Genomic DNA, 17324 nt, shown 5'->3' on the forward strand with positions numbered 1-17324 from the left:
AACCCCTTGATGTTAGGGCATCAAAAGAAAGTATATTCAATGCAGAAATATGGTTCATTGACATAGCTCATTGAATGTGAAACTATGTAGAACCATCAAGTATTATTAATGGTGCATGGATGTCTACTCGTGTAGTTGACAGGTTTTTTTTGTAAACTAAACCACTCTCATTTGATCTATAGCAAGAAATGTATGATATTTCATCCTCTCCTAATGCAAAGTAAGTAACTAGAAGGATACAATTCATTCCCAATTCACAAGAGTGCACTTACAGTAAGTACAGTATGTACTTTACCACTTTTATCACTGGCTTTTTACAATTTAACTTGTTTTCTTTTCCAATGAAGCCCCGGGAACAATTTTATACATTATTTTTTTTTTAAATGTACCTTTATGAAGATGCCATTTTTTTAATATTCACAATTAAGAAACACAATAAATTAATATTTTAACTTTAATCGCATTCATAAAACCTTTATTGAGATAATAATAATATTACTTTAGGAGAAAAAAAAAACGAAAAGAAAAAAAGTCCGACAAGTTTATTTCTGATGCGATAAAAAACAAAAGTTCTACTAAATCACGTTGCTGTGCGTTCTCTCGCGATATCCTGGTCACTCTGTGTATTGCATTCATGTGGTGTCGGACACATCGGGAAAACGAGTTTCCGAATGTAAAATGCACATGAACGCCTCGTAAACTCGGGAAAACACTAGGTGTCCGACTTGACGTCATATTTGTCATCACATAGGGGGGCAAAATATGTTGTTAATGTTAAGATACTTTTTATTAATTTACGTATTGCACATAAACTATTTTCTAAAAATATAACCGACAACAGAGATATTCACACATCTTCTTCGGAATATCCACGACTTTTTTTTTAAGTTGTTACAACAGTCGAACTTTCCGAACTGAAATCACGTGAACGCACTGAAGTCAGAAGAAAGACTTCACAACTCGGAAAATGGGAACATCCGAGGAGCACTTGAATGCAGCATAAGTACCCTAACTACACATCACACATCTCAGTCGCCAACTAAGCTACGAGCTAAGCTAACTAGCTGCGAAGAGTGTCATGTAGTCAACTCTACACTCAAGTTTAAATGAAGACGACTGCAGAGTGATTCAAACATGGAATTAAGGAATATCAAGGACCAGGTAATAAATAAAGCTGTGCAACTTAGCTTCATAAAACTAACTGTTTGTCCCAGCACCAGATGGTGTTAGCAAAATGTTGTGCAAAGTTTGCTACAGGGCTAATTAATGATACATATCACTTGTTATGACAAAACAGACTAAAGACTCAGCTTTATGTTAAAAAAAATGATTTGTGTTATGCATGTAGACCCTGCTATAGTGGACATTGTGCTGCGTATTGGATCAAGTCCAAACCCTAACTTAGAAACACTTTTAACATTAAGATTTAAATAGCTCATCTCTGTGGCAAAGCTGCGTTTGCTGAACGCTGTTTGCATCCGACCAATCATCTCTACATGCATGTGGCTTTCTCAAGTTACAAGTGTACTAATGTAATGCTGTACTGTGAATGTTATAAATGCGTCGATAAATTGATTCTGAAATCTTAATGGTGTTTACTCAGCCCACACTAAGTGACAAGACTTTCCTCTTTTGGATTAAATGTCTATTTGTGTTTTGATTGTTCTGATCTGGAGTGTTTTATATCCTTTTGTCACTGTGTTGTATTTATATGTATACTTCTTAAACTTGTTCATGCTAATATAAACATATGGGTCTGAAGTAAAGAAAAGAGTAAACCTTGGCCTGTCTTTTCTGAATTTGAAGATAAGATGAGATAAAGATAAGATCTACTTTATTCATCCCAGCAGGGAAATGTAGGTGTTCCAGCAGCCAGCATACATACAAACACACAACACAAACACACAATACAAACATACATACATGCATACATAAACGAGATGTATTCCTAAGATAGTTTATTTCTTAAGTCAAATAAATGCCAGTGCATTCAGGTTTAAGTTTAACGTGATGCCCTTAACTTAAGTGAAGTAGGTTGCACCATCAACTAGGTTTAATACTTGAGTTTATAGTATGGATGATTTTAGAGTCATTATGTGTTATAGAACTAAAGCCATCAAATCTGTCTTTCAGTCTCCATTGGTCCAGGCTATATTCAGCCGAAATGCAGAAGAAGTGACATTTCTGTTGAACCATAACGAAGATGTCAATTCACTGGTAATAGTACCCCTTAATAATTCTGTCATCATGTTGTTTTTTGGCGGATGTGTGGAGGAAACGTAAATGCAGACTTACATTGTACTTGTACAAAGGATTCAGCCATTAATCCCTCCTGTCCATGTTTTAACTTCGACCTACAACTGTAATAACTGTCATCAATTTTTTTTACTTTTAGGACCAGGAACAAACCACACCACTTCATGCTGCTGCTTATTTGGGTGATGTCCACATTATGGACTTACTTATTACTTCAGGTAGAAAATCATTTGAAATAACCTTTTTTCAAAAATAAGAATGAAGCCTATTATCCACTTTCTACTTTCTACTAAAGCCTGGCACACACTGTTTAAATACGATTGTTTAAAATTCATAGCGGAAGGTCAGCTCACTGATTTCTGCCGTAGTTTCTTTCATTATAGGGGGGTAAGACAGATTTAACAGGCATACCTGTTGTTGCCATGGAGATTTCAGATGCTGTAAGTCATTTTGTTGTCATTCAGTTGTGTCAGAATTCATCCAATCGGTCGTGAGCAGCAGATCGAGCCGTGATCGGTTGTCATGCCTCAGTGTACACTGCACTGACGCCGGACGATCGGACTGAAATTTGACCCAACTTCAAAATTCGTCTTACAAGTCAAAAATTGATGGGTCTAAATTGGACTGAAATCACACAGTGTACGCTCAGCTTAATAAGTACAATACATAAAAGAGGGCTACATAGATAGAGAAACTGAAATTTACCGAAGACACTGAATAAGTAAAGCCTATGTTTGCTTACTTCTACAGGTGCATATCTCAACGCTAAGGATCAGGGATTGCTGACTCCTTTACATCGGGCTGCTGCCTCAAGAAATGAAGTATTTACCCTTTGAAAATAACAAAGATAGACTTTGATCTTTTAGGGCTTGACCTCCAGAATTAACGTCAACCCTTTGAATTTTGTCATTTCCTTCAGAGAGCTGTGGAGCTGCTACTAAAGCACGGAGCAGAGGTCAACATTCGGGACAAGTTTTGGCACACACCTTTACACATGGCAGCTGCTAACTGGGCTACAGGCTGCGCCTCAGCTCTGATACCACACGTGTGCAGCCTGGATGTTGCCGACAGATCAGGAAGGACACCACTGCATCATGCAGCCCACAGCGGCCACGCAGAGGTAAATATCTTCTTATTTTCTATTAAAACAAGCTAATGATATTTTTTACAACACAACATTTCTTACATAAGAAAATATGAAATTAAATTTGCTTTAGAAATTGATGATGACGGGGATATTTTGGGGCTTTCACAGTTGTTGCGGCAGCATGGAGAAAGGATTGGGTCTTATTATGAATTGATAGTTTTAAACAATATGTTGTCCTCCAATGATAAAAGTAAATATGTTTTCTTGACAGATTTTTACACAAAATGTTGCTTTCCACTAATGTTTTGTGCAGATGGTGGGCTTGCTCCTGAGCAAAGGTGCCAATGTGAATGCCAAAGACAAGAAGGAAAGGCAGGCCATCCACTGGGCTGCATACCTTGGTAAGGGGTGTTTTATGTTGTCAGTCTTTTTGATGAATGATACAACGAGCAGACGTCATAAAGCATAAATATATAACATCAGCAAAAGGCTAACAAGATACAACCAAGAGAAAACGGACTCTGAAAAGTATAGGTGGTCATTAATGTCAGAACATACAAGTTGACTCTTTTTTGGGGGATACTGTTCAAGGGATAGAACAACGATATATGTACGTATATTGCTGGGGCCGTTTATACTTTTTGTGGACTAAAAACAATCTTTTAGGTGTAGAAATCACATCACATAATTTGATGTTTTATTAAACAGGTCACTGCCACGAAAAGCCTGAACACTGAACACTTTGCATACAGGCCAGCAAGAGAGACTGGTCTCATTGGATATGTTGTGGCTAGAAGATGGTTAAAGGACATTTCTTTTCTTTCAGGACATGTTGGAGTCGTGAAGCTGTTGTTGTCACATAGCGCGGATGTGATGTGCAAGGACAAACAAGGTTACACTCCACTCCATGCTGCAGCTGCTGGTGGACAGTTGGATGTGGTCAAATATCTGTTGAAGCTGATGGTGGAGGTAATGTGGCTAAAATAATAATATCATTATAATTAATGATTATAGCTGCATTGTTTTTAATGCAGTGTGCCTTCCATTTGGGGCTATTGTATTAAATGTGCTTGCTCCTGCTGCAGAGGGTTGGTCAGAGAATGTATCAAAGAAGATCGATGTCCAAGATACCCTGTCCTTATCTACTGATTTGACTCGTAATGGAACCATGATTTACAAAGTGAACATAATGCTGCATTACCACAGCCTTGAAACTAACTATCTAGGCTATAAGAGAAATAGGGACATTTTCTCCTCTCCTTCTGTACAATCAGACTCATTTTTTGCAAAAGGTGGAGTCACCTTCTGTTGGTCATAAGAAAGAATGCAAGTTAAAGGCACTATTGAGTTGAGTTCTATCCACTTCTTATGCACAGTCTCAAAAACACATCATATACCTTTCTCTTGCTTTTGAGAAAGCCAAAACTTACAAGCCTAACTGCTTCTCCTTTCCTGCCCGTGTCATCAGCAACGTCACTCATCTCTTAACATCGTTATTATCGTTAGCTGATCAATGAGGCTCCCCATGCTTTCAAATTTGCAGACATGCTTGATTTTATTTTCACCTGTTGTTTTTTTTCCCTCCTCTGTCTCAGACTGATGAACCCAACGTGTTTGGGAACACAGCGCTCCACATGGCCTGTCACACGGGGCAAGATGCTGTGGCCACTGAGCTGGTGAATTCCGGCTCCGACATCAACCAACCGAACCACTACGGCAGCACGCCACTGCATCTGGCTGCCGCCTCTGCCAGCGGGGTGCTGTGTCTAGAGCTGCTGATCAACAACGGTGCTGACGTGAACGTGCAGGTTATGAGCTTGTTTCTTATTGAGTGGTTCAAATAAAAGCAAATAAAAGAAACCTGTATTTAAAGAGTGAAGCCTCAATGGTGTTATCTACACATGACAACTTGGCCTGCTTTTTAACCTAATTTGTTTCCATTTTCTTTGTTTACAGAATAAAGAAGGGAAGAGCCCTTTGCATATGGCTGCTATGCATGGGCGCTTCACAGGCTCCCAGATTGTAATCCAAAACGGTAAGATAAATTACAAAACAAGTTTAAACTATCCACAGAATCTTCTTGAACATGCTATTTCTTGCTCATAAGACTCTGACTGTTTACATCAGAGCATGCTCTCAATAACATTGCATCTATTTTTACCCTCTTTACACAGGGGGGGAGATTGACTGTTCTGATATATTTGGAAACACTCCTCTTCATTTGGCTGCCAGATACGGCCAGGAGTTACTGATAAGCACTCTGCTGACAAATGGTGCTGACAAGACCAGGTATGTCTGTCTAAACCTGAAACTGTTTCATATTTAAAGTCAAAATGTTTTTCTTGCGACAGGTTTTCATTTTGCACCATCTGCCAAAGATGTGAAGTTTCCTTGCTGAATGTTCATTCTACATTAATATAGAATATTAGCTGTACATAGAAACTTTAAAACACCAAGGAAGTCCCTTGATTGTCAAAATGCATCAAGAAAATTTCTTTTTTTTGTTTTCACACTTAATGTCCAACTAAATACTGATTTTTTTCCCCCTCAACTCTGAAAGTTAAATGTTCTTGTTATGCTCTCTAAAGACAGGGAGTTAATGGGATGCTACCACTACATTTGGCAGCACTCTACGGGTTTCCAGACTGTTGTCGGAAGTTACTGTCCAATGGTGAGAACCCTCGATCTGTTCTTTCTTTTTTTACACTTTGGTAACTGACACAAAGCAAGGTGTTCCGATTTTAAAAGTATTATTGTTCTGATCCTTCAGGCCAGTTTTACATCATGCCTTCTCAGACATCATCGGCTGGCTTTGATATTAATACGGTGGACGAACATGGGAGGACCTGCCTGCATGCTGCTGCTTCTGGAGGGTGAGTTTAAACACAAACACACATATTTCAATTTCCATATTTGGTCCTCACTGCGAACTCAACCAGTGAGCTTCATTGCTTCACTTTACATAGAGAAAACATATTAAAAAAACATTTTTATCAGTAAACTGATATATGTAATTATTTATATTTAATATAGACTAATATTTAATAGCCTATATCCTTTTAAGTTATTTATTAAACATGAACAATAAAGAATAATTGTATTCTATAAAGTTCTGCAATAGCTGATATTACAACAGCTTTATAATTTCAAATTGTTAAAATGTTTAATCTTGTTAAACTCCACTTCATGTCTGGTATAATTCATTATGTATCACTGTTTTTTGCCCTGTTAAGAAAGGTGAAAATTTACACAGAAGTCTGAATCTAACATGTAAAATCCCCACTGTTCATAATCCTGCTGTTACAGATGTAAATCAATCAGCTGCTTATTTAAAGCTTACTCTACAACAAGCAATGCCTAGTGGGTTTGAAACCTTTAATATATATATATATATATATATATATATATATATATATTTGTATCTTACTTACTCCCCTATGACATAGGGTTGATCAAACGAGATTTAAGAATGACGTTTGTGTTTGAGAAAACTAATCAACAGAAATAAATTAATGGAAAAATGTTGAACACATTTATTGAAAATGAAAATAACTGTTTGTTGCAGCCCTAAAATCTGTACTTCTCCATGTCTTTATGTGCAATAGGAACGTTGAGTGTCTGAACTTGCTGTTGAGTAGTGCAGCTGACCTGGATGTCAAAGATAATTTGGGAAGGTAAGCAGTGGTGAATATGTGGAATTCCTCTCTGCTTTTGTACCTGATATCACAGCTTTCTGTCTCCTGTTGCACCTGGTAGATCTCCTTTGCACTACGCTGCAGCTAACAGGAACAGCCAGTGCACAATCTCTCTGGTGAGAGCCGGTGCTGAGGTCAATGAGCTGGACCTGACGGGCTGCAGCGCTCTACACTACGCTGCTGCTTCACACACTTTTTGTGGGTGAGTATTTGCCTTTGACTCTTTTTACTATCAGTTTAAAAGGGTGGCATCCAGAGGACATTTCTTAACTGATTCCAGGGAGTTTTATACGTTTAATTTCTTTCTTTCACAGAGGGGAAACAAACTCAGGGCCTGATTACAGCAAGGAAAGTGATCACGAAGCCTCTCTGTAAGTCCCATATTCATCATGTGAAAAATTTTATCATTTTATTTAGGATCAACTGTATCTTTATATTTTAGTTATAAGATCCACTGTAATCAGTAGTTATCAACACGTAGAGGTCATGTTGGAATATGTGTTGGTAAAACTGCAGCGTTATTAAAAGTGAAATCAGAGACCACAAAAGACGACATCATTGAAATCTGTGCAACTATCAGACCTAACAAGAAAGGTAAAATGTATACTTTCATTACTTTAGAAGATAACAAAATATTTAAGACTGTTTGTTAATAGTTTAGAATAAAATATTTACATGAAATACTTTACAATTACCGCATCAGTCTGAATGTAAGACGACCCTAATTCTAGGACGACCCCCTTTTCAAGACTTTTTTTTTTTAAAATACTTTTTTAAAGAGCAAATCTTGTTTTTTATTAAAAAAAACTATTTTATTTGAAAATAATGATAACACAAACATATTGATGTTCCTGTTTCTAAATCTTGTTAAATAAAGTCATGTTTTCAGTGTCTTTAGATTTCTGGTTTTATATGCTCTTTAGTGTGTTTTCCAAATGTCCTGTGCATGTTTAGGCACATCTATGCGCAAAAATTCAAAGTCCGCGGTAACGCGGCTTCTCCTACGTCCTCCTGTTAGCTGCAGCATTAGCCGCATGTAACGCTCAGTTCTAGCCCCCCTCGATAAAAATTTGTCAGTGCGGCGTCATTGTCACTGTGAGATCACTGATCTAAGCCCATTGGCTCGTTGTGGCAAGCCCAGCAGCTCATGTTGAAATTTCCGAGACGCGTGCTGACCAACTGACCAATAACGACAGAGCTGATCAGAAGACCAATCAGAGCAGACTTGGCCCACGTGGGGTCTAACAGTGTGGGCTCAGCAGAGTGCAGCTGACGGACTCAGAGCGGAGAGGGAGCAAGGAGGAGCAGTACATGAAAACAGACACTTTTTTTGGACTTTAGCTATTGTGAACGTACAAAAGTAGATACATAGATTAAATATACGAACCCCAAAAAGGGCAGAATATGTGCTCTTTAAGTTGTCACATTTCTGTATTTCCCACAGAATGAAGGTATACCTGTGAAAGTGTTGATATTAGGTTAGGTTCTACTGTAAATCAAGTTATTCTTTTTTATTCTCTAACTTAATGTTTTGTTTGCTCACCAATGACTTTAATTCGCTTACTTTCTTTCTCCTATTTTTCTCTGGTTCTGTCTTCTCTCTCCATCCTCCTCTCTTCCTCCTCTTTTCTGTCTGGGGAGAATCCACATTCAATAAAAAGCTAATTAATACACCTTTCTTTAGTAAAATCATTGTGGATTCGACTGCAATAAATGTGGGGAAACGGAAGTAGCCTTTGCATTACATTTTTGTTGTCACCTGACACTCTCTCTCTCTCTCTCTCTCTCTCTCTCTCTCTCTCTCTCAACTCTATCCTGCTGTTTCACACTTACAATTTCTTTCAAGGGAAACCCTGTCTTTTATTCATACCAATATGGTAAATTATTTGGTACTTATAAGGACATTACACAGACAAATGAACGAACAGACCTTGAAGTTTATTTCCCAGAAAAAATTGGGAGTAAATTAGAAAAAAAAATACTACTTTGACAACCCTTGGTTGCTAGAAGATAAATAAAACCCTGACAGAATTATTGGTCCTCTTCTCTGTGTTCAGGTGTTTGGACTACTTGCTTGATAATGGGGCGAACCCGACTCTGAAGAACAGTAAGGGTTACAGTGCCGTCCACTATGCAGCTGCTTATGGGAACAAACAGCACCTGGAACTGGTCAGACTTTTTTTATTTTATTTTTTTTATATGCAGTAAAAAGAAAGACCTTTTCATGTTCCGATTTTGAGGTGTTTTATTCTCTCACTTTTGCAGCTCCTGGAGATTTCCTTCAACTGCCTGGAAGAGGTTGAAAGTAATATTCCAGTCAGTCCTTTGCACTTAGCTGTGAGTAGCATGTGGTCACAATTAATGCTCAGTAAAGGCATGACTTCATTAAGATAACAACATGTTTTGCAGACGGTTGATTCTTCTATTGTGATGAATTCTGCTCTTCCAGGCATATTATGGCCACTGTGAGGCGCTACGTTTGCTGTCTGAGACCTTAGTTAGTCTGGATGTGCGGGACATTGAAGGAAGAACCGCCCTTCACCTGGCTGCTCAGCGAGGTTATGCCACCTGTGTGGAGGTGCTGCTGGAGCATCAAGCCTCCTACACGCTGAAGGAGCGCAGGCACAAGTGGACTGCTCTCCATGCTGCAGGTGTGTGTTGAAGCCCGATAGGTTTGAGGAACCAACTTAAGTAAGAACGTTAAAATATACAGTAAATATTTGGTTTTAGTTTTGGCTGATGGCTGATGGATGCTTTGGAAGGGTGCTTTAATGAGATGTTGATCCAATGTCTGTGTAACTGATATTTTTATTTTGATGTTTCTCCTTTTCCCTTCCTCATGTGCAGCTGCTGAGGGCCAAATGGACTGTCTGCTTTTATTGGTCAACAGAGAACTTAGTGCTGACATCATCAGTAGTCCAGATACTCAGGGACAGTGAGTCATATTTTGTATTATTTGATTTGTTAAGCAGAGAGAACTCCTATGATTCCCCGCTAGCCTTGACGTTATTGTAGTATTGATTGAGAGCCCCCTGGTGGAGGAATCCATACATTGTATCTTTAAGTCAACATATTGTAGAGATGTGATCGCAAATTTAAAATTACTTTCATAAATGTCGAATGCAGTCAAGTTACCCCATGAAAGTCTGACATGAACATAAAATCCTTCTCTGAGTGGTAACACAAGTTTGTTCTCTGTCATTTGAAGGACCGCTCTCATGCTGGCAGCTCTGGGACGCCACACTGACTGCGTCCACATCCTGTTGGAGAAAGAAGCAAAGGCTGATGCTGCAGACAAAAAGGGCTTCACAGCATTACACAGAGCTGTAAGTGTATTTGCTCTTCTTATGGTTAAACATGACCTGATGTCAATTTAGCACAGTGCTGGATGGATGTGTGTCTATATGTGTGTTTCCCTCTCATATCATATCATGTGTCCTCCCCTGTGCAGGCCATGTTGGGGAGTGAGGACTGTGTTTCTGCTCTGCTGGAACACGGGGCCTCAGCGCTCTGTAGAGACTCTCAGGGAAGGACCCCGCTGCACCTCGCAGCTTCACTCGGCCACACAGAGCTTCTCAAAACGTTGCTAAAAGCTGCTATTAAAGCTGACCCGCTGGACTCCATGTTGGACTTCAGAGGCTTCATGCCCACACATTGGGCTGCATACCATGGTGAGGAATCACTGCAAGAGTTCAAGTCAACCACAAAGTTGTTTTTTTTTGTTGAATGAAGCACACATGGAAATAAATTAAGACGAGTTGTCTAAGGGCGTGGTCACATTGGCCAAAACGAACTGGACTTTAGGGTTGAAGCGTGCTTGGGCAAGGTACGGATGGCCAGTGTGACCGCGCCCTAAACTTGTATGAGTGGTTGTGTAGAGTGTACTCGTAGAGTGACAGCAGCTCAGTCTGTCGTCACCGTCTTTTATCCTCCGCATCATTTTAGCAATTGAGAACTTTCTCTCTGTTAAACACTTTGTGACGGAAAAAAATACTGTAACCATCATTTTCCAAAGGTTTCAGATTAACCATTTGTCCACTGGATTGTTCTTGCAGGACATGAGGGATGTTTACACATTTTACTTGAACACAAACTTTTAAGCACCCAGGAAGGAAACCTTTTCACTCCCTTGCACTGTGCTCTGTGAGTAGATTGAAATGCTCATTTTGTATATGTTAATCAAGTAACATCATTTTAGCTTTTCAAAATGTAACAACCCTGTTCCTCCTGCACAGAGTTAATGGACATGACGTCGCTGTTGGACATCTATTGAAGACGATTGGTCCCCAAATTGTCCATGTTAGTGATGCCAAAGGAAGGTGGGTTAAGCACTTAATAGTTTTTCATAAAAGCTTTATGTCATGTGACTGTTTTTTGTATCTTCATTCACACTTAAGTCTAGATAAGGTAATGACTTTTTTTTTTAATTGGATTGAATTGTTGCTAACTTTTTTTTACTTAACTGTAATTTTTGATGTCTTGAATAATACAAGAAACCATAATGACAGTAACATGTTGCAGGAATACAAATGTATACACCTTTCATAGCTGGAAGAATGATTCTGACAGAACAGTATTTTTTAATGTTGAGATGTCCTGCACATTCTGTATATCTGTTTTGTTTGTTGTATGGATTCAGGACGCCGTTGCATGCAGCTGCTTATTCAGGAAATGTCGCTGGGCTTGAGCTGGTCCTGGCCCAGACAGTAGATGTCAATGTTGTGGACCATAGCGGATGCTCTGCTCTGATGGTTGCTGCAGACTGTGGACAGACGAGGGCTGTCGGTAAGTTGCTGTAACTACTGTGCTCTTTGTCTTAAAATGTGTTTCTTTGATTGATGACAACGTTGGATACGTTAGCTCAAGAAGAGGAAAACAAATATGAGACTGAACATTAAGTTATTTCTTTTTTAAATGTCTTCTTCCTACAGGTGGGTATTGTTGTTCTGACCCTCACACTCCTCACTTTTCTGTTCCTCTATTGCATTGACTTGAAGTTACTCCAACTGAAAACACAACTTAAATGTTTCAAATCTCTAAAGGCCTGTGTTTGCTATGAATGTATTATTTTCTGCATTTCAGAGTTCCTGCTGCACAAAGCAAAGCCAGACCTGACCCTGGTGGATGTCAATCATAACACTGCCCTTCACTTAGCCTGCATCAAGGTCACATACACTTACACACATGCATGTGCTGCATGCATGCAAGAGTACAACAACTGTAGCATGTGTGTAGCAGCAGCAATGTGACAGCTGCCAAATAATGTGATAACCTACCGAAGTATGCTAACATCATAATTGATAATGTGGTTCAAAATGACATCAGTCATGTTTACTTAAAAATATGTGATTGAACCTGTAATATTATCAACAGTTACTAACTATGCAATCATTTTACCAGTTAAAATGTGATAATTTGGTGTTATTACACTGAGTCCTTGTGGAATTCACTTTATTAATTCAGATTAAAAGGGCAGATTTGATTACATTTGTAGTCTCGAAACAGTCCATTGAGAACATGTGTCATCTTAAGTAAGATTATAGAAATAGTACACCTCTTCACTTATAACAATGTGTTTGACTCTGCAGGGTCATGAGATGTGTGCCCTGTTGATCCTGGGGGAGATCAGCGACTCTTCCCTCATTAATGCAACAAACAGCACTCTTCAAATGTGAGTTTTCTCTTCAGCCTTGGCTGCTACATTGATGCTGTCCATTGGGGGGAAAAACACAAGATTAAAATGCTTAAAATATGAAATAATGAGCATTGAGTTGGAAAATAAGACAATTAAATGAAAGGACCGTACAGATTCTGTAGTTTGGTATTTAAACTCTAGTTAATTATGCAGTGTGTAATTAAAGAACCTATTTGAAAGGTTAGTTAGATCTGCTGGCTACATTAAAATTTAACCTGGAAGAAGGATATAATGGACATGACAGATTTTGAACAGTCATAACAGTCAGTCATAAGATATCCAGTAAATATTGTAAAATTTTGAAAAATAAAATAATTATTCTTAAGGAAAAAGTCATTATTCTTTCATTGAACTCCCGACTCTCATTGTTTAGTGGGACTGTGGAGCATCTCTTTTAAGGTCGTTGTGATTGTGGAGCTGCAGGCCATCCAAGATGCCACTGAGTCTTAGTCCTGTGTTTTCTAGTTTATTTTCAAAAATGGAGTATAAAAAGGAAATGCATTCTGAAAATGCAGGTGAATATTTATTTACTAAGAGTGGATCAGCTGTATGTTTTGTACCTCAACAAGCCTCCCTGACATGAACACATTTCATAATTGGCTCTGTCATCATCGGCCCCAGTAAACCTGCATATGGATATTTAATATGATTGTATTCCCCCTGAGTGTTCTGGAATAGATCATGTCTGTCTCCGTCATACAGGCCCCTTCACATTGCAGCGAGGAAAGGCCTGGCAACTGTAGTGCAGGTGTTACTGAGCAGAGGAGCAGCAGTCATGGCTGTCGATGAGGAAGGTAAATCATGATTGTTCAATATGATACAAAAGAGTATTATTGCCAAAAGGAAAAAACTGTTTCTGAACAACACCTTAAAGGTAACTGTTTGCCTTTTGACCCTCTGCAGGCCACACACCGGCGTTGGCCTGTGCCCCGAACAAGAACGTGGCAGACTGCCTGGCCCTGATCCTCTCCACCATGAAGCCTTTCCCCCCAAAAGAGGCCAGCGCGGGTGCAGTCTCCCACTACAACTCCATCCTGAAGAACTGCGGCATCACTGCCACCTGTGGGTCCAATGGTAACATGTGTCATGCCTGAGTCGAGTGCCAAGCGGGCACTGCTGGCTGATGGGGTGTTTGACGGGGTGAAATTTCATCCTAGTGTACCTTAAACCCTCACACATTTACCACACACAAGTAGAAGTCTCCAGGGACACGTGTGGACATGCATAGCACTATGGCATTTGTACATGTGTGTCTGCATGTACTCAATATACTCTTGCACCAGTAGCATTGATTGCTTCTTTAAACCTAGTCTTACACGTCATAAATAGTAGCATACCTCTAAGATTATCCTATTTTTCATGTGAGTTTAGTTTAGCACATATATTTGTTATCTAAATGAAGTACTAACCATGAGATGTGAAAGTTTTATTATAGGCACACTACAAAAAGCCTCTCTACACTTGAACATGACGAGTGCAAATATACTCAGATGATGGCATGTTTAATACGTTTATGAGTGTGTCTGCAAGTGCTGCTGTGCATTATAGACGAAGCTTCTTAATGTATTTACGTACTCTTAACAGGTGCTGTAAACCTTTTATGCAATAATGAGACTCTGATTATCCCGTTCTGAGAGTAGCAGACACTACAAAGATATAAATAACCTTATTTTACTTACATTATCACCTTTTACCTTGGTCGCATTTCAGTTCAGCTAAAGGAGCAGTTACAAGCCTGGGTATATTTGAAGTAAGAGAAGAAACAGAGTCTAGTGTAAATTGTTTTTCAAATGAAGTTGTTCTTTTACTTGTATTATCTTGACTCCCAAATGATTGAGAACTTACCTCAGGCCACTGTGGATGCAATAACAAGCACAATTTGAGCTTGACATTATGCTACAAATGAAAGTTATGTTTGAGTGAAATAAACCAGAAATGAGGAAAGGGGTTTAAATAAATGAACAGTGAAGATGCAAAGGGAAAATCTCCCCAGCTTTGAGCTCTGTTCTTGGTACATGTTACTTTTCTGTAAGTCTGCAACTACAGATTCATTTAATGTCTGACTGCTTGATTCTTTGTCTTGTCATGATAGCCCAAAGTGATGTCTTTAAGAAGCTGTTTTTTTAGCAGTTCAAAACCAAACCATTTTTAATGTATACAGATACAAGACTAATGAAATCCTCAAATCTCTAATATTTAAGAAGCTGTAACCAGATAATATCTTTGCTTTTTCAGATGGTGAAAAAGTTGGCAGTGCCTGCAAAATAAGGTTTCCTTTAATCGTTGTTTTACTTGTTATCAAAATAAGCACAATATGCCTTTCTTGGTACAAAGCTGTCACTCTCTCTCTCTCTCTTTTAATATAAAGCTTTTATAAATGGAATTGTACATTAAGTGTTTTATCTTCGAGCTGTATACACACAGACTTTAATGTGTTCTCCCAGTAATACCTGTTGTATTTCCTAAAGTGGCTTTAAAGATTTGCACTCTGACATTGAAGTTTACATTTTACGGTAGGATCTCCTTTGGCTTATGCAAATAAATGATAAACCTTCTAGTCCATTCAAAGAATGCAACTTTCAGACAAGTGAAAGACACCATTTAATTTTAAGCATTTCAACGGTTCCTTTTGATGAATCAAGTTTTAAAGTGAGGTTTTTCATTTCTGAACACGATTAGACGTGAAATCCTTGAAACAATGTTTGCAGAATTCGCTCTGAAGATTTTCATGTGAACTAACTGAGGATCTTCTGTTCGTCTTAACTCAGATTTCAGGATGATACTCACAACTTGAATATTCTGTACGACAGAAGATAAATAAATGATCTCCATTTAAAGAGTCCTTTCATTTGTTTCTTTCTTTCCATCTCCTGTTGTGTAAACTTTCCATCTCATAGAGAGTAAGCATAAAAATGTTGAATTCAACTGTTTTATTATTAATGAGGCATTTACAATATTTTTAAGAAAGGAGACGACAAGTGGACGCGACATGGTGGAGTGGTGTAGATAGATGTGAATGAAAGGTTTACCACTGCCCAGCCTCTTGACAAGCTGCACCCTCCTCCTGTCTTCTGTCACAGTTGCTGCTTATTTTCTTGTGAATCCAGTTCCAGAAGCCCCCCGTCTCCCTTTTCTCCCTCTCTTTCTCCTCTCCCTGAACTCCCTGCAGCCTCCTCCTCCTTTTTCTCTCCCTGTCCGGCCAGAGCTGAGTGTCCTGCAGCCTCTTCCACCTCAATGCTGCATTTTTGCATCTTTTTGCCCCAGAAGCCTTGCTTCTCCATTTTCTGTCGAAGCTCCTTAAAAAGTAAGGAATAGTTCAAAAACAAACTTACAAATAAAAAAAAACAAATGAGTGTGCCTTACTTTAAGGGACACCTTCCTCCAACACTCGGCATGAATTTTCTTTAAGTCAAAAATCTTGCTGGGGTTTGGACTCTGTCCTGAACATTTTCAGTTGGTTATCGAAGGCAGTTTTTGTCTTTTCCAGTTCTTTCATCCAGAATCCAATTTCTTTTTCTCTCCAACTTCTGTGCATTAAGATTTTCTGAGTGAAGAAAATTTGTTATCCATCTGCAGGATATTTTCCTTTCTCATGTTGTTCTCATCCTGGCTTGCCTCTGTCTCTGTAGCCTTTAGAGCTGTTTTCAAATCTTCAAAGATTTTATTAGCCAGATGAATCTTCCCGTCCCGAATCATATTTAAAATGCTGGTTTTTGTCACCAGTTTTATGTTTTCTTTTTTCAGTTTATTCATCTGCTGCACCAGGTGGCTATTTTCAGATGATAGACTCAGATTATCTTCATCAGCAGCAAAAAGAGCTTTTATGAGAGATTCCTTATCCACGCTGTAAGGCTCTCTTCTATGTACTCCATTAGTACTCTTGGTTCTGTTAGTTTGAGCCGGACTCAACACCTTTAAGAAAAAAATATACATTTTAGCTAAAACCTAAAGTCCTGAAACAAGTCGTAACCTCATCTGTAAAACATTCAGATTTTCTAAGCAGCAACACCAAATTGTCACAATATTCCAATCAAAATCCTGTATTCAAAATAGATTTTTATGGAATTTATCGAAGGGTTATACAGTAAGTCAAATATATCACATTGACAGAAAAGCTACTGATATTTAGGAACTGGCATTTTAGGTGACTTTATAAATACCTTATGAACTATTGGTAATTAAGTCCAGTGTTATTTATTGAATATAAGTAGCCTAGTGGTGTAGACAGCATAACATGACACTCTACAAAGAACTGTCATTGTACTTCAATACAACACTTGAGTAAGGGTACAAAGTTTATTTCCAACCTCTATCCATCCTCAGTTTTAACTATTGAATATACTTTAATCACTTCACTAATAATTAAGTCTGTTATATTTTGACTATATATTGGCCTATTGCTGACTTTTTGAACATCCAAAAGAAGAATTAATTTTTGACAGATTAATTCAAACAATTCGGAGGCTAAATGAATTCCCTGATTACGAAATCGATTATTTTGTTTAGACAAACATATTCAGACCAAAATTCAAGAAGTAAAATAGTAATATGGCTTCTGTTAAAACTCGATGCTGAATAAAATGTTGCCAAA

At 38.4% G+C, this 17324-nt stretch overlaps 1 protein-coding gene across 1 annotated transcript; it reads left to right on the forward strand.

The window, feature by feature from the left end:
• Positions 1-762: 762 nt before the first annotated feature.
• Positions 763-15575, forward strand: ankrd52b (ankyrin repeat domain 52b). Its single transcript, XM_020642417.3, has 28 exons — positions 763-1161; positions 2134-2217; positions 2396-2474; positions 3007-3077; positions 3176-3376; positions 3657-3744; positions 4170-4312; positions 4939-5151; positions 5300-5378; positions 5518-5632; positions 5932-6014; positions 6114-6216; positions 6949-7017; positions 7100-7240; positions 7353-7409; positions 9096-9207; positions 9304-9375; positions 9488-9689; positions 9886-9973; positions 10247-10364; positions 10490-10709; positions 11094-11181; positions 11274-11357; positions 11678-11823; positions 12121-12203; positions 12627-12709; positions 13436-13527; positions 13637-15575. The coding sequence occupies exons 1-28, from the start codon at positions 1135-1137 to the stop codon at positions 13825-13827; spliced, it is 3132 nt and encodes a 1043-aa protein (XP_020498073.1). The 5' UTR covers positions 763-1134; the 3' UTR covers positions 13828-15575.
• Positions 15576-17324: the final 1749 nt, after the last annotated feature.

The sequence above is a fragment of the Labrus bergylta genome, chromosome 5 (assembly GCF_963930695.1).
Source record: "Labrus bergylta chromosome 5, fLabBer1.1, whole genome shotgun sequence".
Classification (NCBI taxonomy): Eukaryota; Metazoa; Chordata; class Actinopteri; order Labriformes; family Labridae; genus Labrus; species Labrus bergylta.